Source organism: Ambystoma mexicanum, chromosome 2p (genome assembly GCF_040938575.1).
Source record: "Ambystoma mexicanum isolate Mex_15411 chromosome 2p, UKY_AmexF1_1, whole genome shotgun sequence".
In the NCBI taxonomy this organism is placed as follows: Eukaryota; Metazoa; Chordata; class Amphibia; order Caudata; family Ambystomatidae; genus Ambystoma; species Ambystoma mexicanum.
In genome coordinates this window covers 805955539-805981724 of record NC_090923.1, presented here as the reverse complement: position 1 = coordinate 805981724, position 26186 = coordinate 805955539, and the positions used below count along the sequence as shown (strand labels likewise).

General features: G+C 45.2%; 1 protein-coding gene across 1 annotated transcript in view; it reads right to left on the bottom strand.

Moving 5' to 3' along the window:
- Nucleotides 1-26186, bottom strand: part of CCNP (cyclin P) — a 209710-nt gene that overhangs the window by 57920 nt on the left and 125604 nt on the right. Inside the window, exons 8-9 of the mRNA XM_069643042.1 lie at nucleotides 7117-7281; nucleotides 6399-6565 (exon numbers count right to left, since the gene is read on the bottom strand). Coding sequence (XP_069499143.1) covers nucleotides 6399-6565; nucleotides 7117-7281 — 332 coding nt within the window. The remainder of the gene's footprint in view (nucleotides 1-6398; nucleotides 6566-7116; nucleotides 7282-26186) is intronic.

The window sequence follows — 26186 nt, the reverse complement described above, 5'->3', positions numbered from 1 at the left end:
GATAGGGTAAAGGATTTACTGTCCTCTGACTGGAGAACGGAGTAGTGAGTCATCCTGTGTCATCAGGTATCATCAGGTATCATTTTTATGGCTTTAAGGAAAACACTCCACTTTGGTTTCTTATAGAAAATCAATTTTACCCAAAACACATTTCCCAGATACACAAGTTGTTGAAATTACATGTACAATTCATAGATTAATTAAGACAGGTCTCTGTTCAACCCTGATCGTTCTAAGAGCTTGGGTTCAGAAATGACATTTTGCGCTTTTAGTGGGTTTCGCCATATTGGTTTTTCATCAAATCTTCCACGAAGGTACACCCCCTCTCTGCGCATATTACAGTAAGTTCTTAGGTCTCTAGCATAAACACAGCAGTGACAATATTAATTACATGGCTTTGCCTCAGAACATCCCACAACGTCCAACTTAGTCTTCATCTGTGAGTGAATTTTTCATATTAAGAATCCCCAAATTGTACATTTCTATCAGCTTGATACAATATTTTATAAGCAATTTAATAAAACATACATTTGCTCTCAATTCAGTACACCCATCTGTTTGTCCCGCCCCCGGGAACTTGGCTGGACTCAGATCATGTGTCTTGCCTTCCCCCAGAGCAGGGTTTACAGATCATACTCAAAATCAGCATATTCTATTCAGCTGAAGGCCTCCATTGTCTCTTTCCTCCAGGCTGCAGGGAAACTCTCCTCCCCTTTTAATCAACAAGACCCTGTGATATCCTGTGCTGTTGGTGTAGGTCCTGGGAAGAGTAGGTGTTAAGAATACTCATTGACCAGCAAGCCTTTTGAAGTCTCAGCTAACTTAGGATGCTGTTTAGCTTCTGAAATACAGGTCTCCTGTCAGAATTTCGATCGCTAGCGCCAGTCAGTGTAAAGCACCGGTATTTCAGCCATTTTTGACAACTGCCTTACCAGTAAGCAGTCCTCAAATTATACTTTGTTCAAATATAAGTGCACTTCTGTGGACCTCAGATTCATGTACATTCTTGCGGGAGAATGATGTTGACCCCCCAACAAGGAGGTGGGACCTTTTTAGTGGTTCTGTGAGCCATGATTTTGGCAATTTTTGACATCAATTAAAACAGATTTTGACCAGCACTATATTGCTTTGCCCTGATGTTGCTCTGTGTGCAGCCAAAGGATAGGGTCTGGCAATGGTCTCCTGTATTAACACTGACAGAGGCAAAAGTGGATAGTGGCCTGTCAGGTTTTCACTGCGCATTGGATGATCTCTGGTGAGCAGCATGCTTTCCGGCGGCCATTATGATGTTTCCCATGTCAGTAATGCACAATGATGTGGTAGGGTTTGGATGCATGGATGAAAACTTCCCACAGAGCTTTCCGATTAAAAAGATACAGAAAAATGGGGACTTCCTTTCTGAACCCATTTTGCATCATCTCTTTCCTGAGCCTCCGATGTTAGCTTATAAGAGGAAAAAATCTAAAAGACACTGATTAGAGCAGATAAAAATGGAGACATCAAAACAACCACTGCTGAGTAAACGTACGAATGGGACTCATGCTGGTTTAAAAATTACCAGCCCTGTTCAAACTAAATAAAGAGTATATCAGACACCCAAATATGGGTAAGAAAATACCCCTGAAGCACTATGCCAACTGTGTCAGTAAAAACATAATATATGCTCTAAAATGTCCTTGTGGAAAATATTACTTGCGAAAAATACATAAAGCCAAAGAACGCTGGACAGAGCACAAGTCAAACATCAGAACCAAGAATACGATATCTTCGGTTTTCAGGGATAAGAACCACACAATAGCAGTTATTTTAAGGTGCATGAATCTGGAAGTAATGCACTCCTCTACTAAGAGGAGGAAGCCTTTCTAAGATACTATCACAAAGAGAGCTCTATTGGATTCACAAATTAGACTTAATGGCTACATTGGGACTTAATGAAGAATACTACTTGAGCCCTTTTCTCTAGTGGAGAGGCCTCAGGTCTCTCAACCAAAGTGAGATTCTAGCTTTAAGACACACATAGCTAACTCCCCAGAAGGAAGAAACTACAACCATCATTACACTTGCAGAATACAGTTAACAGTAGGCCTTCAAAGATAGCACATGCCCCCCCCCATCAATTGATATTACCTACATTAATGTCTATACATCTATACAGTGCTAATAGATACGATATGGCCCATATGCAAAAGTCGAGCAACAAACTACAAACAGTAGTATTACAGTAGCACTAAATGAAAGGAAAATTAGGGATGACGTTCTACATATTCTTTGGAATTTAGGAATATCTTACCTAGAGGGAAAACATGCTTGTGTGCATGAAGAGCCAGCTACTCACGAAAGACGGAAGAGGGATAGCATTAATAAATTGAAATGCCATACATCAAGGAAAATGAATAACCTATTCCATAGGGAGCGCTCCATATTATACTTTATTGCCATCCACTACGAACCCACAGGGGAAATGAAAATCTCTACAAAGATATTACCTTGGGTGTTTGTTGAATAATTGATCTGAATTACATGAAGCTAAATATTGACAAACCGATTAACAACACTGGAACGTTAACACCCATGATGTTTGTTTATTTACACGGTTGACATCACTCACGCCAATATGTGATGACGTCACCATTACGGGATGACGACGCTACATATAGCTGCCATCTTGTGACTTGGTGTCTCTACACCAGTGTTAACACTGATGAAAGCAAAGAGGACAGTTTAGGTAAATATAGATTTTAATATTTATCATCTAGATTCACCATCCTACACTAAAAAGATGGTACCCAATACACAAGGTTTCCCTTTTCACTCAGACAGGGTATCTTAAGATGTGATTTCCTTATATAGCACCGTGGACAAGACAACAAGGAAAGAGGTTCCGCCCTTGATCTTTATGACAAATTTTGGAAACTGATTCTAAATACAATAGTAACAGTCTTATGCTATATCTCCACCCACATAGACCTAGTGTCTCAGTACATGAGGGAGACGCAGAAGAAACCCAGGGTTGAAAACTAATAGATAAAACAGCTTTGAAGCTATACATATCAGGTCAGCCATTATTTTTGTTTACAGGCTTAATATTTTTCTTGACCGCTAAAGAGCCCAGAAGTGAAATGATTTGATATGCGAATTGTTGAAAATTGGAGTACAGATAGCTATTTGTACAATTAGTAGATCAAGTTAATTACAGATCACAATTATATTTATGGAGGAGATATGGTCCCTGATGTAAGTGATCAATCTGAGCATTGAAGACCATTATGAGCTGTGAGATTGAAAGTAAACTCAGCATCGATCGTTAATATGGCAATTAACATTGCAGAATGCAAAGATCGTATACCCCAACAAGGCTTAACACCCCATTGAAAAAATAATTATGCTTTTTGTTCCAGTAGAAGCAGTAATGAACCGTTTATGTAGATTTGATGGAATTAAATGATTCAACTAAGACTGCATCATTTGATTCTTTGTAGAAATGTTTGACATAAAAAGCCCCTGAAGACAATATAAATCTCGAAACTCGGGCGAAAGGAATTAAAAAGCCTCAAATGAAGAAATGCACCTTTTGGTTGTTATTACTTTGTGTTGTCTGAATTATGTTCCCTAAATTTGGGAACCTTTGTTAAATATTGTGATCAGACCAGGGACAGTGAAGAGGTGAATGCAACATTACAGTTCAGCTAGCCAGTCCAAGATGTGGCCTTTGGAGAGGGTGGTGGCCTTTGGAAGGGGTGGGGCTAAGGATACATTGCGAGACGCCTAGCGCCTTAAGGGAGCTGGCAAGGGACAAGGCTTGGTGTCAGCCTTATGAAAGCACAAATGAAAGTCACCCAGGAGTATGGTCTTAGATGAAGGTTTGGAGTTGGTGCAGGATATACTCTTGAAAAGGCGAGCAGTGGGCCTGGTGCACAATAGACTAAATTAATAGCTACCATGGAAGGGTGCGAGACAACTTAGTGGATGGTAGTTCTGAAGAAATGGTGAGTTGCAGTTTTCTCCGATTGGGAGAGAATGTCAAGGGCAACCCCTCCACCTCTTGACTCTGCTCTGTCTTTGCAGTAGATATATTTGGGCGGTATAGCTATGGATGGGGATAGGGCCGGACCTGAAGCCACGTTTCTGAAATGGCTAATAGATCTAGGTTATTAGAAGCGATAAGGCCTTAAATAACTGCGCCGCCACTGGGGTGGCAAAAGGCATGTCATCATTTGCAACACAGTTCCTAGGTGTTAGTTGCATTACATAAATTGGGGCAAATAAAGTTGTTCGAGGTAAGGCTAGGTGTAAAGTCACTAATGCTTGCGATTGGATGATCTCCAAGTTGGCACAGCTATGCAGGGTAAAGCTTGGCTATTGATTGGGGATGTCATAATGGCACTCAATCGGTTAGGTGGAGTTTGAAGCGTCTAAGTCAGGGGTTGTGGTTACATGGATGAGTGGTAGATGCAAGTATAGCCGTGCGGTTGCTGCAGAGGTTTGCTGATGAGTCAGTAAAGGAAGCAGGGTGTGATCTAGTAGTGATTGCAAGTGCCCATCAGCACTCATTCCCGAGTAGAGGAGTCAATGGACTGACGTGGAATACCAGAGGGTGTGTGGTGCGCAAAGTAAGGCATGCCCACCTGGCGTTGCCTAGGCATGGCACCAATATGCAGCATGACTCGTTTACGCAATGTCTGAATGGGAGGGCCCGTTGGTGGTGGGGTGGAAACGTGGGTTGTGCATAGCCCACGAGGGACAGCACAGGGCAGGAGGAAAGTTTGGGGGGGAAATAAATCAGAGTGGCACGGGAGGTTTGAAGGCAATGAGAACTAATTTTCCCACCCAACAGGTGAATAATCACATACCTTAAGGGCATTGCAGCCTTGCATGGCCCAACAGGTGATCAGACCATAGGCCTTTGAGCGAGGCCTTTGTAGGGGGCCGGCGTCGCCTGGAGATTGTTCACAATCAGTGAGGGATTTATTTACTGAGCCACCTTACTGGCATAGTTGTGCAGGAATAACTTCATGGTATTGGTCGGAGAAAAAGTTAAAATCAGGAATTACATTTTTCGAACACTTAAAAGGGTAACTTCAGGCAGGATCTTAATAGGATTCCAGATTTAAAGTCCACTACCATTGGATCAGGAATTCTGGTCTATTGATTTTTATTGGTCTCATTCCATTTTAATTTTTTTGGGTCGATTTTTTCTTTATAGAAATGCCCCCCCCTCCACCCCAGAGCAACTCCTAGCACTACCTGAACCAACCCAACCCTCTGCCTCGCCAATATTGCCTACCCTAAACACTGAATCTATATTTTGTGGGGGGTGGAAATCGACCATTTGGAATTCTAACAATTTCTGGTCGAGCAATAATCACCACAAGCAAGTTTGAATTTGACAAGGGCCAGTAGCCTAAAGTGCAGAGATTGAGTTGGTCAATTGCATACTTTGACATCAATGCCCATTGTCACAGTGCGCAAAGGGGTTGACTGGCAGCAACCATGCTGTAACAAGTCGCAGGCATCAGAGATGAGCAAAAGTATTGGTGTGTACTTGTGTATGTAATGTTTGTGTGTATAGTATGGAGGGGAAGGGTGATAGAAAGGAAGAGAAGGTGTGTGAAAGTGTGTGTGTGTTGCATGTGTGCAGGGTGGATGGAAGGGGTACATTTGTGTTTGGGAAGGAAGGATGCATGGGGGAAGAAAACGGGAAAGAACACGCAATTACATGGAAATCCCGCTAGCATGGGAGAGGATCAGCGCGTATGAGTCGTTTCACCCCCTCCACCAAAACTATTATTCCAGAATGTAAGGCAGCACAAAAAAGGCAGGAAAGAAAAGTCTGTGTGGCCTTAAATATGTGGAAATATCACAAAAAACTCTAGGCAGTGTGGGAAAGGATGGCAAGCAAGTGAAGAGTGCTCAGCAGTTGGATACTTGGAACGCAGGCTTATACCAGTGAATCCAGTCAGCATTCAAGCTTCTCGACTGGCTAGCACTCAGGGTGGGGCCACTAATGTCCAATATAAAGCAGGATTTGTATCCAGGGCAATTACACATTTTCACCGAAAGCACAGAATGGAGGGGAAAAAAACATTTAGCACTTCATTACGTATGCCAGATCTCTGGCTGAAGCCACATTTTGGGCCAGAAGGGCACCATTAAATATAATTTCACTACACTGGAGGTTAAAGGGTTGTGCATTGCGATCTGTAATGAGCGCCCAGGATGAGAGATGCCCCAAGCTGCTCACCTAACTCCGCCACAGTTTCACCACTACACCTTCCTAGCCATCTTCCTTCAGACCTCTACCAACCACTAAACACCACAAACCAGGATTCCCCAAACTCCATTAGGCAAGTTCCCGGTTAGCTCCGGTAAGGACTGCCCAGCCTTCTGTGATCACTTACCTGTAGGTGTACAGTTTATAGGCTCCATCAAAGCTGTGCTTGCCAGTCTCTTGCAGAACCTTCTGGGCCAGACATAGGCCAGCTGCCGCTAGCTGCGCGGGTTCAAAGGTCACAGCTTCCGTTTCCATAAGCATCAGCTCCATGAAGTACATGGCAAGGTAAAGGACCTGCAGCAAAAAGGGAGGGGATTGTTTTCTTGCCTAATCACTGCCTTAAAACTCCCGATTCATAAAAATATTCTAGAATCAATCCACGTGATGAAGAAAAGATCTCAAGTCCTTGGCGAGATCCTTGGCAACCCAATCGAACTAAACGGTAGTCATGCAGTAGATTCACTTTCTAGGAAATTAGAAAATTACTGGGAAAGAAAATCCACAAAAGTGAAAAACTAAAATGTATGCAACTTTAAGAAAACTAAAAACATTACGGGAAGGGTGGGAGTTAGGGTGGGGTCAATTTGGGTTGAAACATGGGTAGTGAGGGATTACATGGACACTGGTGCAACATCATTCTAAGGGGTTACATTTAAAGACCTAGGTTAAATATCCATTAACCAAGGATTAAGGGCATTCCTACTCCTATTTCAGGCTTCTTAGAAAGTTGAAGCAATGAAATTAATGTTTTTGTAGACTGCCAGAGCATCATCAGAATACTGGTGTAATAAAAGCCTTTGCGTCATTCCAGTATGCAGGGAAAGGTTTAAAATAAAATGTCTTGCCTCCTTTTGCTGGATGTTTTTGGGGTGGTGGCAAGGTGTTCCATTTCTGGAGGCCACCGGTTCTGGGACTGGGCAGACCACAGAATCATTGGGTTGTGGCCCCGGGGAACCGGTCTCTCGTAAAACAAGTTGCTCCACTGGCTCCTGGACGAAACTGTAATTTTCCTGTTTGAAGAAAAACTGGCATTACAACCTCATAGCACAGAAAAACTTCTTTTAAAAGAAACATTTACGAAGCCAGACAGACTGGCTTTTCCTTTGTCTGTAGAGCAAGTCACTTTAGAAAACAAAACGTAATGCAGCCCTCATTTAATTAACAAAAGGGGAAAACATGGTTTAACCAGAATTTACAAAACTGTCCTCAACTAAAACCATGCAACTTTCTCATACAAACTGGACACTGCAACATCTTTCACGAGGGTACACTAGTTCTGCACCATGGAGCAGTTGACTGCCACAGGGTCTTTTGTCGCAATTCGTCTTCGAGAATTCTAGCAACAAGCTAAAGCCGCCTCTAAACAGATCCAGTTATAGTAGCAGCAAATAGATAAGGAACCCAAGCTAGGAGCATTAGGATGATAGCCTTGAAAGTTGATTCTTGTCACAGGATTTTGCACGTTGGGACTGTATTGCAAAACCCGAGTATCCCTCAAATCGCTTCCAGTCTCTTATTGGAAGCAGAGTGTTGCTTTGTTACCTGGCAACAACCAAGCAAACATTCCTGCTACATGTAAAAGCCAATTGACCAAACCAGCCCAACACTAGAATTTGAAGAATGTCTACTAGCACTAGCTAATCCCCTGAGGAACATAACTAAGCTGAAGTACAAAAAGCAATACAAGCAATAGAAAAATGACAAGAAACCAGAGGCAAGACATAGAAACCTTCACGAGCTACAGGGGCCAAGGATGTACCAGAGATCATGACTGATCTAGCGCCACAGAGCATCAAGGCCAAGGCAAAAGGCAAAGGTGTAAAAGCTAGAACTGAGAAAACATCTGGCTTATAAACCAGGTTGGTCTTGCGACCAAAAAAACCAAAAAAAAAACACAGATCTGTGTTGTAAGAAACAAGCAGTTTGTTGCTGCACGTTAGAATAGTGGAGAAAAGCTTTAGCCAATACAACTTCTACCTCTAAAATTAGGATTCTTAACGACATGGACATCCAATTGGTTCCTTAAAAATAAAATTTACAGTCATTTTGCAATGCTTTACCTCATTATGTAACTTCAGCACTTTGTCTCAAACCACGGACATCCTGAAAAAGCGCGCTAAAAATATGAGCAAGCGCACTGTGCTTCTGGCAGCACCTACGTTTTGAAGTTCAGCGGGATTCCCTTACAAATATAAAATCTATCAGGAAGCGGTCCCCATGGTGTCTAGATTAAGCTGCCGTCTGGTACAGCAGACGCGATACCATTGCACAGACCACAAACCATTACTTTAAGGAGAGGGGTGGGCCTGTTAACCCCTGGGCAAATGTTAAAAAGTAACAAATAATAAAAAAACATTACCAGATTCAAGCTAATAAATGGTATCCAAATTAAAGTGGCCAGTGTATTCCATATATGCCTCCCCCCCAACCTTGTGATGGGATTTTCTCGTTACTGTTGCAACAGATCAAAGCCATGTTATCTGGTTCCCTTGAAAAAACTTTCAACCGACTGCTTGTGCGGAAAAGAAACGCAGGACAGATTAGGTATATGTAAGCTTATTACAATTTGTCCGAGTGCGCTAGGTGAGGGAGGGCATGGACTGAGGCACCATGCTGAGAGGTGGGGGAGGGCGACAGAAACACTGCACCTTTCACCTGCCTGACTCCAACTCTCCTAACTTGGGATGGGGGGGGGGGGGGAGTGTGAAGGTTGAAGTGATATGATGATTTGGGATCCTACCATGCTCCTTGCACCCCGACCAACTGGACACCTATGCATCTTTAAAAGACCGTCTCCTGCATCAGAGCAGAACCAGTAGCTGTGTGGTACAGAGGCGGCAGGTCAGAAAATGGAGGGGGAGGGAAGGACTAGAGAAGATCTGCAGATTTGTACAAAGTTTCCTGTTGGACTGCCTCTATAGAATAACTCATGTAAGCAAAACAGACCAACAGGGTGCGGCATCCCGAGGGATCAATGAAGACACTAGTCTCCCCTCCTTATAAAGGAAGAAAAATGTGAAGAGACCACTCGTAGGCACTCTTAACTGGGTCAGTCCCATGGTATGGCAGTTCATCATACAATATTGGCACAATCTGGTGGTAGTGGGCCACTGGTCTCTGTTCACCAATACCAGACTGGCAGATGTAGCCCCTCTGGCTAAGGCTAAACAGCCTCAAGGTCCGATACCATACCAAAAACTATTTACTTCTATGTGACTCCACCTTGATGACAGCTTTGGTAAACAAAACAAAAACACCACCTAGAATTTATAGCAATGCAATAACACCCACTTTCATGTGTACTTTGCCAACAGGACATGCACCACTCAATCTATCGCAGCCATAACCGCCAATACGTGGTCAGAGCCACGGACTCGCATTGGTCTCCTTGCATTTCTTTCCATGCCTTGTGTTCTACTTAATGTAAAATCAACATCTAGATCTCGGTCCAGGACACTACCCTCAAAACAAGAAACCATTATCAATTCTACGCTTGCCATGTGCTAATGTTGCGGTTTTATTACAGCTAGGGAACTCCTTCCCCGGCAATCGATGCGGCACACAAAGCACTTTATTTTGAATAAACCACATAGTAGGCCTCCAACATGTCTCGCACCCAACCATCAAAAACACCCTGCGTCTCAAAGGACTAGGAACCAGGCCGGTGTGCATCAATAAGAAATGTATTAAATTATTTATTTAAGTCCCCCTTTTCCTGGAGACAGTCACTTGAACCGGTTTGGGGGCTCCCTCGTTCATATCCGAGTTCTCAGGATGGTATTTCTGGGGTTCATGGATAGGCGGTTCTAGATCAGGCCCCATACCTACTCAGTCTGAGTTATGGTCCTTTGGGACCCATTTGAAAGGAATCACCCCGTCCTTGAAAGAGGAGAATTTCTCCACATCCAGGGATTCTTCCCCTTCAAACTGGAAGACGTGGCCTTCCTCCACAAAATGAGTCTTCTCTGTCTCTTGGTTTCTCCAATTTACCCCCGAAAAGCAGCAACCTAGGGAACAGAGGGTAGGAGATTTGGGTTTAGGTTCAGAGGTTTCTTGGGGCTTTTCACAGGTGAGGAAGGAAGCTTCCTCTAGGGCTTTGTATCCCCCCTTCCTCCTGATCTGCCTTCTCTGGAACCTGCTGGTTGTCTTGGTTGTCTGGGTTGTCTGGGTTCTCCCCCCCCCCCCCCCCCATCATTGTTCCGGGTGCCAGACCCTGGGTTTGCGCTGTTCTGGGCCGCCATGTTCATCTGAGTGCTCTGTTGAGCCCTCAACATGCAACTCTGGTCTTGCGTCACGCTCTGGATCTGGCGCTCAAGTTGCGACACTCTGGCTGATGCAGGGGTCTTGGGTCAAATCTTTGCCGCTCTCTGTAAGGGCAACTGTTCCCTTTCCCAGAGCAACTTTGACATGGAAGGTTTCCCTGGTAGCCCTCCATTCTTGGTCTCACTTCTCCCTGATTTGGTGGCCTAGACCCCAGAAAGCGGGGAGAGAAAGAACAGTTGTTCTGAAGGTTGGGTTACTGCCCTCTCCCCTCACGCCCCCCCCCCCTGGAGGCAAGTGGAGGGAAGTTCCCTGGGGCCGTACTCGCCTGATTGGATCCCTCCCTCCTGAGCCGGGGGAGTCCATACATACCCCAAGATGGGTCTATTCTCCTTGTACTTTGGGCTGATGTAGGTGGCAGAGTCAGGTTGCCTATTTGTGGGGTACCCTGCCTGGCTACCATCTGCTTGGGACTGGTCAGTGGGTCTTCTCTGCCTCCGGTTGGTTAGCGGGAGGTGTATTTTTAGCCCACCCTACCCCATTTCTAGGTCCAAAATGGGGGTAATCTTTACCTCCGCCACCTTGGCAGCAGCAGGGGGTGTTGGTTGGTTTAGGATTTTTGGGGAAATTCTTATTTTCTACCAGTTTTTGGACCTCATAGATCCAGGTAGCTTGCTCTAATACTCAGTCCAGGGTCCTTTCATTGTGAAGTCCCTAACCAATTGCGTCATAATGTACTTCGGGAGTGCATGGAAATAGGTATCGATGAACTCCCTACTGTTCCGTGCACTTCAATTCTTGGACACATTCTCTAGATGCCTATCCCTATGAGTACTGCAGGTTGTAGGCCACCTTGCAAGCCTCCTGGGGGTTTCGGTGGTGCATGGAAAAGTGGTTCAAGATGACTCCTTAGACCACCTTGAATGATTCTGATCCTCTAGCCCTGCAAAGAAGCTGGAATATTCTGGGGAGAATGTCCACTTGGCAAACTCCATAGAATTATGGTCATTTTTGATGCCAAATGACATCTGGTCATACAGCTCCAGATGCTCCCAGACACAGTACTTGGCATTTTTATGGTAGAGGGTCATGAAGTTTCTAATGGCTTTTATTTGTCTAATGGGGTCGTCCATCAGAGTTATCTTGTTTCGCAGACTTCTTTTTCCGCTGCACCGAGTCCATTCGCTCTCAGATTCTGAGCATCTTCTATTTGAGGTCCCATCTATATCCTCTAGGGCCCCCTGATTCTTGGAGACAGTCTCTCCCAGAATGACAAGGCCTAGTCCCTTCTCCCCTGTTGTATTGTGGGCTCTCTGGATCACTTCCCTTGGACAACCTCTTTTGCACAGGGGAGTATTCCTTTTTAATCGGCAAAGTGGACGAGGTGGTCCCTTTGTAGCTGATGTTACTGCCATTCTAGCTCCCTGATCTTCTCTGCATAAGAGTCGCCCTGGTCAGATACATTGGCCAAAATATTTTTGTACCTAAGCAGTGATGCACGTCCATCAATCTCTGATGGACGTTGGGCTGCAGGCTCAATCATGCTAGGCCTAATTGAGGCCGGCTGCCTCATGGTTTCCGGTTCTGATTAACTGGAAGACATGAATTTAGCAGTGCCTTCTGCATACAAGGTAAATTGGCTTGTGGCCCCTGGTACAGAGGGCCCTACACCATGATTACTGTTCTGGGGTCCTCAAGTCCTTATTAAACCTAGCTCACTCTTTCTAACCCCTCTAATTTGTCTTTCTCAGACTCCATTTCTTGGTCGTATGCAACAGCCTGAGCCCTGTGCCCTGTGCTCTGCTATCAGGGCTTGACTGACCTTCCCTTGTGCTACTACTTGGCTCTGGAGTGACTGTTCTCGTCACAAAGGGCCTAATTTTTCTTCTGTGCTTCTTGTATTTTCTGGGAATGCTCAGACCATTTTTGTTGCAGGAGACCCATCTCCACACTCTGCGCATTGTTGGCCTGTATTGTCTGCTCCAGATCAAATTCTAATCGCCTCATATGTCCCATCAATTTTTCATACTCTGCTTTTAGCAAAGTCAGTTCCTGAAAACCTGACTCCTTTCTCCACGTCTGCCTTCAACTGGCACACTTTCTTGCACAGGGCATCTTTTTTGCTGACACAGCCTGCTATTCTGTTTACTGAGGTGATCTGTTTTATAGCGCCCAACTTCTGGCGCTTTTTCGCAAAATCTGCTTTGGGAATGGACCTACTTTATAGCCCACTGATTATTCTCCTCTCAATTGCTTAATCTGCTTTTGATCATCCATATGGAAGGGCATAGTTCCTTACCTGTAACTCGATTTATCCAGCGTTATCTTTCATGGATTCACATGCTTTGAATATTCCCCCCCCGTCAGGCTGGGAAACCTTGGTCACTTTAACAGCGTTTTCCTATGGAAAACTTCCCAACACCTTAAGTGTCCTATCAATGTCCTTTTTGGGTGCTTTAGTCCCAGACCAATAGGACGTAGGGTATAAATAGCCCCGCCCCCGCGGCTTCCCTTCATATTTTAACCTCCAAAGTAGAGGGAACCCAAACCAGGTTTTCCTGCAGGGGCGGCCGGCTGGGACATGTGAATCCATGAAAGATACCAACGCTGGAGAAATGGAGTTACAGGTAAGAAACTACTCCCTTCTCCAGCATTGGATCCTTCTTGGATTCACATGCTGTGAATAGATTACATAGCAGTATCAACCATGCATGGCGGAGTGTAAAAGGCAAGCCAATGAACACATAATCACATAAGACAACAAACCTATCAAGTGACAAAGGTCAAAATAAACACCGAAGCTGCAGGGCTTACCTTATTGGAACCGGCGTTGCAGGACTGCATGTCCCACCTGTACATCATCCCCATGCTGCTGCCCCAGGCAGTAATGCTGGGTGAAGGTATGCAGCACTGCCCAGGAGGCCAGCTGGCAAATATCCACCAGCAGAATCCCCGACCATAACGCTGCCGACGAAGCCGTGGATCTCGAGTGAGCCTTAGGACCCCACCTCAAAGGCTTCCCAGCTTTCGAGTGGCACAATGAAATAGGACACCCAACGTGAGTCCTTGTTTTGAGATAGCCTGTCCCTTGTTGGACGGACCATAAGCTGCAAACATCTGCTTAGACTTCCTGAAGCTCCGAGTTTGATTCAAATAAAATTTAACGCACAGAGAATGCAGGGCCTTTTCTGCTGGCGTGGATGCCAAAGCAAAAAACTAAGGGTAAGACAATAGAAGAGTTTGTGAAATGCTTCAGCACTTTTGGGATAAAGTGCGGGTTAAGTGGCCAGAATAACCTTGCCCTTCCAAAATCTGAGAATGGAGGGTCGACAACCAGTGCCTGCATCTCCGATATCTGCCTGGCTGAAGTAATTGCCACCAGAAAAGCCAAATTCCATAAACTTTAAAAGGAGTCATCGACATCGGCTCAAAAGGCGGTTTCATCAGAACCGAAAGTACCACATTAAGGCTCCATACTTGCGCAAAAAGTACGAAACAACCCTTTCAAAAAATGTTTAACTAACCGATCGCTGAACAGAGGAGCCGCATTTCACCTCCTAGTGAACCTAGATATTGCTGCCAAATGCACCTTAATGGATGACAATTCCAGGCCACCTTCCACAAAATCTTTTCCATTTAGGTCCGTATGGGATATTTGTGGATGGTGCCCTTGCTGCCTCCAAAATCCATCAACTGTCCCAGGAAAGACCTAAATGGCCAAACTCAGAGTGGTCAAGAGTCAAGCCGTCAGGCTGAGAGATCCCGGATCGTGATGCCACACCTTGCCTTCGTCCTGATACAGGAGATCCGGAGCCGCCCCCAACGAATCGGCTCTTCCATTGACAAATGAAGGCGATTGGAGAACCTAGTCTGTCTGGGCCAGAACGGAACCACCAGAATCACAGCATTTGCATCTCCGAATCCACTGGAGGTTCCGCTGAATGAGCAGAAATGGGGGAAATGCGTACGCGAACCGGCCCGTCCACGGGAATGAAAACTCATCCCCCAGAGACTCTGGATGAGCCCCTCTGCTGGTGAACACACGGCACCGCTTGTTTTCTACTGTTGCAAAAAGATCCAACAGGGGATTCCCCCATCTCCGAATGATAATTGAAACCCGTTGCCCCTTCAGCTTCCATTCGTGCAGCTGGCCGGCATTCCTGCTGAGCGCGTCTGCCTGAACATTCAACACCCCCAGCAGATGATAGGCCACAAGGCTGATCTCTTGAGCCAGAGCCCAATGCCAAACATCCTGCGCCTCCTTCGACAGGACCCTGGAATGTGTGCCCCCCTGTTTCGTTAGATAAAATATTGTGGTGGTATTGTCAGTCAACACCCTCACCACCGATCCGTGGCTTAAATCACTTGAGGGCCAAGTGCACCACTCGCAACTCAAGCACATTGATGTGAAACAGATTCCCCCCGAGACCACAGGTCCTGCACCTGTGAATCGCCGAGATGAGCCCCCCCCCCATCCTGCCAGAGAAGCGCCTGTCACAATCGTAAATTGGAACTCCGGCTCCAGCAACGGCATGCCCCGTACCAGATTAGCCGTGCATGTCCAGACTTCTGTTGACCACCAACTTGTCCGACCATGAGCCATGACTCTGCACCCATCGGTCCGCTAGGAACTCATGCATCGGCCTCATGAAGAGATGACAATTTGGCAGCAGCAGGATACACGAAGCCATAGCCCCCAGAAGTGACATGCAACTTCGGACCGACACCACTCGCCTGCTCTTTGCAGCAACTTCTTGGCATGCTCGCTGGAGGGCTTCACCAGATTGTGCCGGGTGAGAATCTCTGCCCCCAGAAACACCAACTCCTTGGACGCCGTCAAAAATGGTTTTCGAAGTTTATGGCGAATCCCAGTCATTGCAAAAGCTGCATGGTTGCCACGAGACTCTTGCGCCCTCCCCGTTGAAGAGACCCTCACCAACCAGTCTTCCAGGTAGGGGTATACATGATCTTTGTCGGAGGAACGCTGCCACTGGTGCCAAACACTTTGTGAACATCCTGGGAGACTACTTCAAGCCAAATTGGAGGACCCGAAACTGGTAGTGTTCCTCGCCGACTAAAAACCACAGAAACTTGCGGTGCCGTTGCCGCATAGGAATGTGAAAATGTGTCCCCTAGATCCAACTACGCCAGAAATTCGTCTGGCTCTACCGACTGAATGACGACCTGAAGAGTGAGCATCTTGAACTTCAGGCGTTGCAGAGTCTTGTTCAACGCCTGAAGATCCAGAATGGGCCGCCACTTGTCGTTGGGCTTCTTCACCACAAAGTAGTGGGAAAAAACCCCTTGACCCCACTTTGCCACTGGCACCGGTTCCATTGCCCCTTTCTCCAGCATGAGAAATACCTCCTCCCGTAGGATTTGAAGATGCAGCTTTAAGACCTACACTGGTGTAATAGGAACCGCGGGACACCTGAACTCTAACGAGTGGCCTAAACGCACCGTGCCCAACACCCAGCGATCCGATGTTTTCTCCACTCGTCACATGCATAGCCTCCCTGTCCCCTAGCAGATTGTCCATAAGGCAGTCATTGTTGCGGTTTAGCTTGTCTCCGCTTAGATGCTGAGGACTGCAAACCCCTTTTCCGCTGAACCTGGAAGTCTTGACTTTTCTGCGTCAACAGTCGAAACCCTTGCGAGGAGTAACTGGATCAACTGGAACCACGGTCCCTGGTGGAAGCAAACTAGGCATTACCTGAAGCATCCCGGAACGGGCGAAAAGAGCGCCCACTCTAAGGAATGTAAGGACTTAGCCGTTTCCGTGTCCTCCTTCATCCCCTTCAGGGCTTCATTGATCTTTTCACCGAACAAGTGCTACCGCTCACAGGGCATGTCGATGACTTTGTATTGTACCTCTGGCCGAAAGTCAGTGCATTTTAGCAAGGCCCGTCTTCGAAGCACCACCCCATTGTTAATTTGCTTAAACCCCGACTCCGCCAGGTACATGTCAATATTTATGCTGTGGTTGGAAGCCTCTTCACCTTCACGCCCCAACAGCATGGCATCCTTGCGTTGCTTCTCCGGTAGATGTTCTAGAATAGGGGCCAGCCTATGCCACATTTCGCGATCATATCGGGTCATGATCGCCAAGGAATTTGCTGCCTTGACCATCGTCAACCCAACAGTCAAAACCTTCTTCCCGAAGGCGTCCTGCCTCCTGGCCTCACTGTCCAGAGGTGTAACGCACGTGTGTTGACTTCTGGCCTTCCTGATTCCGCCGCCGAAACCAACTCGGGCATGGGCTGTGACACCAAGCATTTTGGGATAGACTCCGGGGCCTTCAACTTCTTTTCAAGACAACCTTTGACAGCCAGCTCTGAAAACTGATGGCACATCGTGCGCAGGCCCTCCTGCCACACATGGTCAAGAATAAGCACGGAGAAGACAACCTTCCTTCTCTTGCCCATATGATCGAACAGGAAGCAGTCCTTCCGCTCCTCTTCAGGTGCCAATCCAAACTCCACACACGCCTTAGACATCATGGTGTGGAACGCCCCAATATCTGTTGGAGGGTTGCGCCGGATTTATGTTGTTCCACCTCCACGTTCGTGTCCCAAGCATCGTCCCTTGTCAGCGAAGACGAAACAGTAGACAAAGTATCCTGCGGAACACTCCGGATCAGACTGGCCGCTCGTCGACAACAATCCTTCCGTTTCCACTTGCATGGAAGAGAACAGTATCGGTCCACTGTCAATCACTGGCGTCGCCGGAGCCAATGACGCCCAACCGTCGACGGATCCACCGTTGACGAGGTAGTTGTCGGAACCACCTCCCCCTGTGTTGACTTCACTGGAAGCACTGGACCGGTATTTGGAAGACTCCAGGCTGGACGACGACCTGTGACGGTCCCCGGATGACGAGCACCGCTTCAGAGACTATTCCTTTAGCATGGCCAAGCCTTTCTCCTGCACCATCGACTTCTCAGGCCTACTACCAGACCCACGGGAATGGTCCGACCAACCATGCTTGGACAAAGAGGTACTCGTACCCTTCGACAGCTGCTTACTCAAAGACTTACTGCTCTTCCCCACCTCTAACGCTGGCAAAGCCAGACGATGTTCCTTCACTAGAGGTTCAGCCAACACTGCACGGCGATGATCCGGACTTCATAACCCACTCCAAAGACAGACTCCGGGCCGACCCCACCTCCGAAGCTGGGTACGTGCCCTCATTGAGCCAACAGATAAGCCGCTGATTACGGTCCTTCAGTCTTCTGCGAGAACCCCTGCCATATCTCACAGGTGTCCGCCGAATGATGGGGTAAAGGCAGAGGCAATTCATATGGCAGTCACCTTCGTACACCTTCAAGCCACAAGTAGCACAAGGACAAAAAAGACTGAGCCCCTGAAGCCACCGTAGCTCTCGATACCAAAAACACATGTGCACAAACACAAAGAACACAAGGTGATCCCAACAGTTTGGAGACAGTTGAAATCTGAAGGGAAGCCATGGGGGCGGGGGCATTTATACCCTACGTCCTATTGGTGGGGACTAAAGCACCCAAAAAGAAAGTTGAAAGGACACTAAAGTGTCCAGGTTTTCCACAGGAAATCGCTAAGTTAAAGTGACGAGGTTTCCCAGCCTGACGATGGGGAGAAGACCCAATGCTGGAGAAGTACATGTATGCAGTTAGTTGGACCATCTTATTTTGCTCATCTTTATGTTCTGCGTCATATAGAACCCGGTCAGGGCTTGATGTAACAGGCCACTGTCCTGTCACACTGTCCTGCCACACAACCATATTTATAGAGGTCACTTGTTGCATCATACTAGATAGCCAGGCTTCATGTTTTTGTTCTGCCCATTCCCCTCTAATGAACAATTTGGATAGGAGTTGCCGTCTAGCCATGTTAATTTCCACAGTGCTCATTGTGAAGTGTGTTATCTATGCAAGACAAAATCTCCACCCTGCTCCTGCCTAGATATTATGGTTGCAATATTTTGTTATAAGACACAGCCCCGATACCTGGGGTACACGTTTTTGGATGGCACCTTTACAATGCAACCCAGCTTTCTAGCCACTAAAATTAACACTACCTTCAATGGGTTAGTCTGCTGTGTTGCACTGTCACGGGTGAAAACTCTTCTCAATCACGGCACGAGCCCCCACTTTGTCACAGTTTTATTACATGGCACACGCCAGATAGGTAACTCCTTCCCCTGCAAAGGATTTGGGTCACAAACGCTTTTTATTTCCAATAAACCACAGATTTATTTTTTGGAGGCCTCCAACCCATTTCGCACCCAACCTCCACTAACACCCTGTGTCACAATGGACTAGGAACCAGGGCGGTGTGCATCAATAAGATATTTATTCATTATTTAATGAAAAAGGAAAATCAAAACTTTCACAGCCACCAATGGCAACACTAATGCAATTATCGGTACATAACAATTAGGTTAAGATGTCCTATTACAATTCACACAGTTCTTTAATGGCAAAACAGAAAAAAACAATTTTTACCAATAGATAGCACCAACAGTTTAGCACTCCCCCTGCAACACTCACCCCCAAACATCAGCTAAACTTGATTCCTTTGAATGGAAGGCAGTGGCAAGGAGTTGGAATAGAGGAAAATCGGATTTTGTGGTAAAGCCCACCCTCAGAAGATGGGAAGCTATCAAAGAACAAACCTTTTTTGGAGCAAAATGGCAGAATGGGATTTTGATTATTGTTCACAACTGCTAGGTGACAGAAGGAAAGGAAATTGGCATGCTTGTACTAAGGAGATAGGGAAAGTTTAGTTTATAGAATACTAATCAGCACACCAGGGCAAAAATAGACACGCAGTGGGGGGAAAAAATTGTTGGGAGAAAGCAAAGGCAGAAAGGAAAATACAGTGGCAAATGGAAAGTTTACACTGGGTTTACAATGACAGGCAGCTCAGCAAAGGGGTTTAGCTTAAAATAGGAAAATCTGTTTTCAATGACAAGGACAGAGGCACATAACAGGTAGACTTCTAGGCAAAAAGGGATTTCTCACAATGGAACAACGGTTTGGGGTTTAATAGGACAGATGCAAAGGGGAGTTCATTTTTTAAGGCACACAATACAGAGATTCGGTTTTCAGTACAAAGACTTTTGAGGCAAACACTTTAATTAAATACAAACACCAGGTACAAGATTGTTGAAATTTGAAATTAACCATCTTATATCGTGAATTTCAATGGGGGAATTAAATGATTTACTTAAAACTATACTAAGGATTTACACAGATTTTTCAAAGGAGATATGCCAACATACACAAATAAGAGATTATTCTAGGGAGAGATGACTGATTACACTGGCAATTTTGGGGGTTTTCAATGGGAGAACTGCTGGATGCAATGCTACACAAATGAAGGGCTTATGCAATTTAGGACTAGGGTATATGCGACTTACAAAGAAAGCCTTGGTTCGTCTGTCCCTCTAACCTAGTACAGTCCCCCTTATATAGCATGAATGACATCACTAACTTTACAATCTAGGGGGTGTACAATGTATTTATCTCTGCCGCTCGGATAGGACAGTTTACTATTCCTCTCGCCGCCCACGGGCTTGATTGGTTCAAGGGAAGACAGTACCATCTGTCGGTTTGCATTTATTACACTGCTTTGTTCTCAGCTGAACCTTCTGGCAAAAACGAGTTATGTATCCCAACTTTATACCTATACTAGCCCCGGCCATATGAAAAAAAATATGTGGAATTAGGTAAGCTGATCGCCAACTCCGTACGAGGTAGCATAGCCCTTTAGCACATTTTTGTCATTTTCATAAAATGTATGACAGTTATGACTCTGCAAATGATCCAGCATGTTCCTAATTTAATCTTCCATCTTTTCATCAACTGTCCTATTCGTCACCTGTTCTGATCAGCCAGAAACTAGTCTTAACTGGCCATTTCAGTCTCCAAAGTCCTAGGGAAATGCAATTGGTCTCTTTAAAACCACCTGGAAATTACATGAAAAATACCATAAAAAGGAATGGATTCTTATTCGGATTGCTGCGAAAATGCCTAAAATGAAATCAGTCTTATAATGTAACTTGGGAGTGTCTTGTTCAACATGTGGGAGGGCCACAGCCATCTGTTCCCCTGGGTCAGCTTGTGACCAGAGGGTTAAGAGTTCCTTTGAAATTGGCAGTTTGCTGTTTGAAGTGGCTGCAGGGAGGGCTCACACCTCGTGGTCATGCTTTAGCCACACTTAGCTTCCTTTGAAATCTCTGGGCCCCTGCTTTTATGTCGGGCAGAGCAGGGACTTATGACGCCCTCTCCAGCATCACATTTTATTGCGGGATGGTTACAAGATATGCGATATCCCGTGGAAGTGGGGCTTTGTCATCATGAGTTCCTGCCTCAGCCCAAACTGGTTTATCCGGCAGGGTCTCTGTAAAGGTGACTGGAGTTTTGTGGGTGGGAATATAATTTACATTGGCTCTGGTCAAACCCCCCCGCCTGTATATTTCCTTGCCATTTTCTGTGTGAGCGGTGCCATCTTTGCACTGTGGCTTTTTAAAGTAGTTTCTTTCCACATGTGTGCAGGCATTTTGCTTCTAAATCCTGTCTTGCAGGTCACAGAATTCTTTGTATTTCTCCTTTTTGAGAAAGTCTACATTTGCAGTTAGTCCATTGATAATGATGGTTAGGCCCCCCCTTTTCCCAGGGTTCTTTAATTTGACATGAACACAAAGAAAAAGCCGTTTTTCGTTTGCAGCGTTTAAAGGGAGGGCTGTTCATGTGAAAGGGAAAACAAAAGCCGTTTCTTTGTAGTGTTGAAATGTAGAAACTTGTGTCATTCAGATGAAATCAAAGCAAAACAAGGACGTTACTGTGGCAGTGTTTAAATGCTGCTGTCCAGGTGAGGGGGGCTTCTGTCTAGGGCCTTTAAATGTACACCACACTAACCTTCCTAGAGCCTTTTCCAATGCAGGACAGGAGAGGTTATGTCTAGTCCTCACCTACGGAACTCCCTCCCAACTCATCACCTTCTGCGTGCATTTTCGTGCTTCAATCAAAACCATGCTTTAACCTGCTCGTCTACTCATATGGGTTGCTACTTTCATTACCTTTTGGCTGCTTTACTCTTCCTACCCCAAGTACCTTCCAAATTGGTGGCCTTCATTTCTTGTACATCTCTTGCCAGTGCCAAGAGGCAGCTCAGTTTGTGGTGTGCATTATAATCAGAGATTGCACATCTCACCATTCACTGTTCTTCAAAACCAGGAGCTCCACGACTAGTTGAAAACCAAATTTAAAAAGTGAAACAGCAGCTATCAATGAAATAGTTCATTATACTGAAAAGTGAAGCTTATTTCCTGGCAATCACATGCCAAGTGAAGACCTGCCCAATTCGTTAGTCTAGGTCTCGTTGTGTTCAAGAGACTCATCCAGAGTCACTGTCACCTCTGATGTATAATGCCATATCCTTAACGCCAGAACTTTGTAGCTTAAAACTTAAGTGGGAAAATTACATTGGCCCAATACTCCGAGGACTGGATCATGATCCTGATGTACCCACGAGAAATGGCTCTCAGCCAAGCTCAGACTGATAGAACTTAAAGTGTTAGAGTGTACTACCCAAGGGTTGCTCTCTATTGTTGGAACAGAGCCTCAGACCCCAACTGCTTATGCTGTTTACACGAGGAGGGTATCTTCCACATATGGTACTGCCCCCGGATACAGGTGTATTGGCAACATTGCTGTGAAAGACTACCAGCGGCACTAGATCGCACCATCCCTAGAGGTGAGGAGGGAAACAACACGCTTTGAAAAATTGTTCCCATCAACAACCATGGGTTTGATTAAACGCAATATAGCAAAGTTGTTGGGAGTACCGCAATATGAACAGTGGGTGACAGATGTTGCCATCTGTGTAGAAACGGAACATATCTAAACGTCCAGGGGTTGCCCTGGGAAGGCCCAGAAAATATGGCAGAAGTGGGTAAATGCACAATAAGCTAAAACTACTGTATATTAGAAGAGTGAAGATTAAAGTATGTAATAACACTATGTAAGGAGATTATTGAAGGTGATGAATCTGTGTCAGTTGTATTTTAGTTAGTGTTTACTTGGTGTACTGCATGAGTTCTTACTTTATATAATGTAAGATATGTAAAAGCAATAAAATGTGTTAAAAATAAAAGATTTCAAAAAAGGCATCCAGAGCAGCAAGGCCAGCAGCTCCCAGACTTCCAGGAACGCTCAATATCCAAGGTGGTGAGTAAACAGTCCCTTCGGGATTTACAGTGTGAACAAATCAAAAACCTCGAAATAAAATAAGCCACAAGCTAGAATGTCCATAAAAGGTGAATTGTATATTACATCAAGCAAGTTGCAGCTCAGTTGGAGGTCTGGTGTCCCCTCATTCAAACTCCTGATCCCAGATTGCATCCCGACAAATGTCAGAGCATATAAAATGCATGGAATTGGATCAATCAAGAATATGCATGTGACCTGCAACTGGTAAACAAAGGCAGATTTAAAATAATCACTCAAAAGCTGAGCTCTCCAGAAGAGGGCAACTAATCTGTCCAAAAAGCGACACACACCACAAGTCTTTGCAATTACAATACCTGCCATGAGTGGACATTGGGACCCTTCAACTGTGCCAGTTAATGAACCCGCAAGGTTGAAATTTACACAAAGGCTGAAGGTCCTACACTGGAGTTAAGGATGTGGGTGACCCAGTAATAAAGATCCAAGATGTGGGTTATTGGCAACGCTTTCAACTGCAAGTAGAGATACATGGAGGTTAGGATCAATCGGCAGGAGGGAGCGACAGAGTAGGGAGAATGTTCAAAAAGCCTTCAGGATTATATGTCTGTCCACCATCCTGCAGGATCCTCAACTCCCAAGAACCAAGGGTTTGAGATAACAGCAGCAATTTGCTAGGCCAGCTACCAGACACTTTGTCCCCAAGATTTCAGAATACAAAGCTTTTCTCTCGCTTGAATTCTTTTCTGCCCACTTAACTTGAAGAACCTGGTTTAGCCAAGAAAGTTTGTAAATTACTGGAGTGTGCTTCAACCAGTTTTAGTAGCTTAACAGGAATATTTCCTTACAAAATAGTTATCTTGTAAATGCAATTCGAGCATCTACAGAGATTGTTGAGAAAATATAAGGTCCGTCTTCGTGCATAACATGATCATTTAAGCTAGGCATCTCAGTAAGAAACTTTTTGCCTTCCCATCATGGCAGCTACAATTTAGTATTTGCTCCCTTCAGTGCAAAGATGGCTGCAATGCTAGAGTGAAGGTAAATAAATTAGCTCTTGAATTGTTTATGACCTAGAAACCCCTTAAACGTTTTCTTAGCACAAACTCAATTATGTGCTGTGTTTTCTAGATTGTGAACCTAGCTATGAATCAACAGAGCACTGCACAACAGGACTCCGTGATTGGTCACACCAAGAAAGATGTAATCATTAAGGGTGCACTTGGAAGGTCATGGGGAGGTTAAAGGTTAGGGAGGGAAGGGCAAACCCATTTTTTATGAATGGGTTAGGAATTTTCATCTGAAGCATAGCTAAAAATTCATCATGTGTCCACACAACCGAACCTTCCTAACTCTAATGAGGAGTCTTGTTCTACCTCAGCTTCATCTCTTAGGCTAGGAGAGGAAGCCAAGTGAGTTTTTTTTTATAACTAGCACCCAATACCCCACAGGAGGCAGATAATTAAGAATACCCCCCCCCCCCATGGCACCACATCCTTTACACCTTCCAGATATTCTTGCCATTTTCCTTGCTAGTGTTAACTGGCTTTATAAGAACTATATATTATTTTTCTAAGTTTCTCTCCAAGTTTGCACATTTTGCAATTGCAGCCGCAGGCTGGAGAAAGTATCCACCAGAGAAGCACTTACTGAATTGGGGGTCTGCTGCATAACAAATAGTGCACCATCATGTTAAACCCATAGATGACAGCCGATGGGGCTGGATGGGTGGTGCAAACACTGAAGATGGCAGTTAAGTGGAATTTCCAAATCCAGCCCTGATGGGAGGCCACCCCATTTATGGTAAACTGAAAAGACAGTTTAGCCAAAACCTAGTCCAGGTAAGGTGGCAGTGTCTCGGTTTATTACTCAGGGAGTCCCTCTCCCCCCCCACCACCCCCCAATGAAGGTGGCACACAAAGCACTATTTTGTTAAGTTTCACTTTGGTAAGGACTCCAACCTGTCTCGCACCCAACCCAAACAAATACCAGGTGCTACAATGGACTAGGAACCAGGCTGCTGTGTATAAGAATATAGATTTATTAATTTAAACCAAATTTGACAGACTAACAACCACCAATGCTGTGTGGCAACACAAGAAAAGAAAATGGCTTCTGTAATGACACCAACACAGATTAAGATATGCAGTCACAATTTCCCACAGCTTTCTTTTCAAATCACCAAACAATTCAAGGCACACAGTGATTGCTGATTTGGTTAGGATTACCTTTCCTCCCAGCAACCACCATCCTTCAAACATCAATTAGACTTGGCCCCTCTGAATTGAAGGCCAGTGGCAGCGAGTGGGCAATGCACTCTAGAAAAAGGTAGTCAAGGGGAAAAATCGTTTTGCACTCACTACAGATGCAATTCGTTTTGCCACACCTAAAAAGAACAGGCAGGGCTTCGAGGTTTGGGTCAGAGCACAATTCTAACAAGGGGGCAATTTTGTTTTTACCACAACACATGCAAAGGAAATACAGTGCTTCAGCAGAAAAAATGAGGGGTGGGGGTTGAAATCAATGGGAAATTTAGTTTTGCACCCTGCACACTCTTGGAAACAGGGTTTTGGGGATTCATTCTTTTGCATCCAGGACCTCCCCCCCTTTCTGTACAGAGGTCAGGGTTTTCTTACAAATAATCAAATCTTTATATCTACCAGCTCTAAACACACTGGGAGGAGCTGGTTAGTTTCGAATGCTACCAAAACATCCAGTGATTTCTACAGGAGAATTAATTTTCTTTCATTAAATATGCTAAGGATCTATGCAGACAAACAGGGTATTTTGCTATGGGGAAATAATACTTGACATGCAGGGCCTACAAAGTCTATGGCTTTCAGATAGTTTTACTTACAGGAGAGTCCTTGTAGTGTGTATCAGGGAACCGCACGGCACCTCTAGAGCCGCAATGGTGTCAGTCAAGGATAGTCCCCTTTGGCTCCACCAAAGGGTGCCAGTCAGCTTCTAGGTCTCCTTGTCCCCGTCTCTAATGCAAGATTTGGGGCCTATCTGCTTGGGCGTTTCTCGCAAGAGTTCAGCAGCGGGTTACCGCCGGGAAGAAGTGAAAAAGCTCAGTTCTGATGAAAACTGGTCTACTGCTAGGGCAAATTACATCACACACTTGTCATGATTCCCACGGAAGGGAATGGTTGGTTCTCTCCACCCTCCCACCACCTGTGCGCTAATTAGACCAGGAGTTATCATCCCAAACAGACATGTGGGTTTGGCATGTTTAAACTCTGAAAATCAAACATGGCAAGCACCCTAATGTTTCAAATCTACATGTAAGGATATATTTTTTAAGAACTACATTTTAAAGCAAATCGGATAATGCTAATCTGAAGTCGGTACGTCCTTCCTATGCATAGAATTTTTCTATGTTTATTCTGGAGGCGCATCAGTGAAACATATAATTCTTCATAGTTAATGTTAATTTTGTCCTTC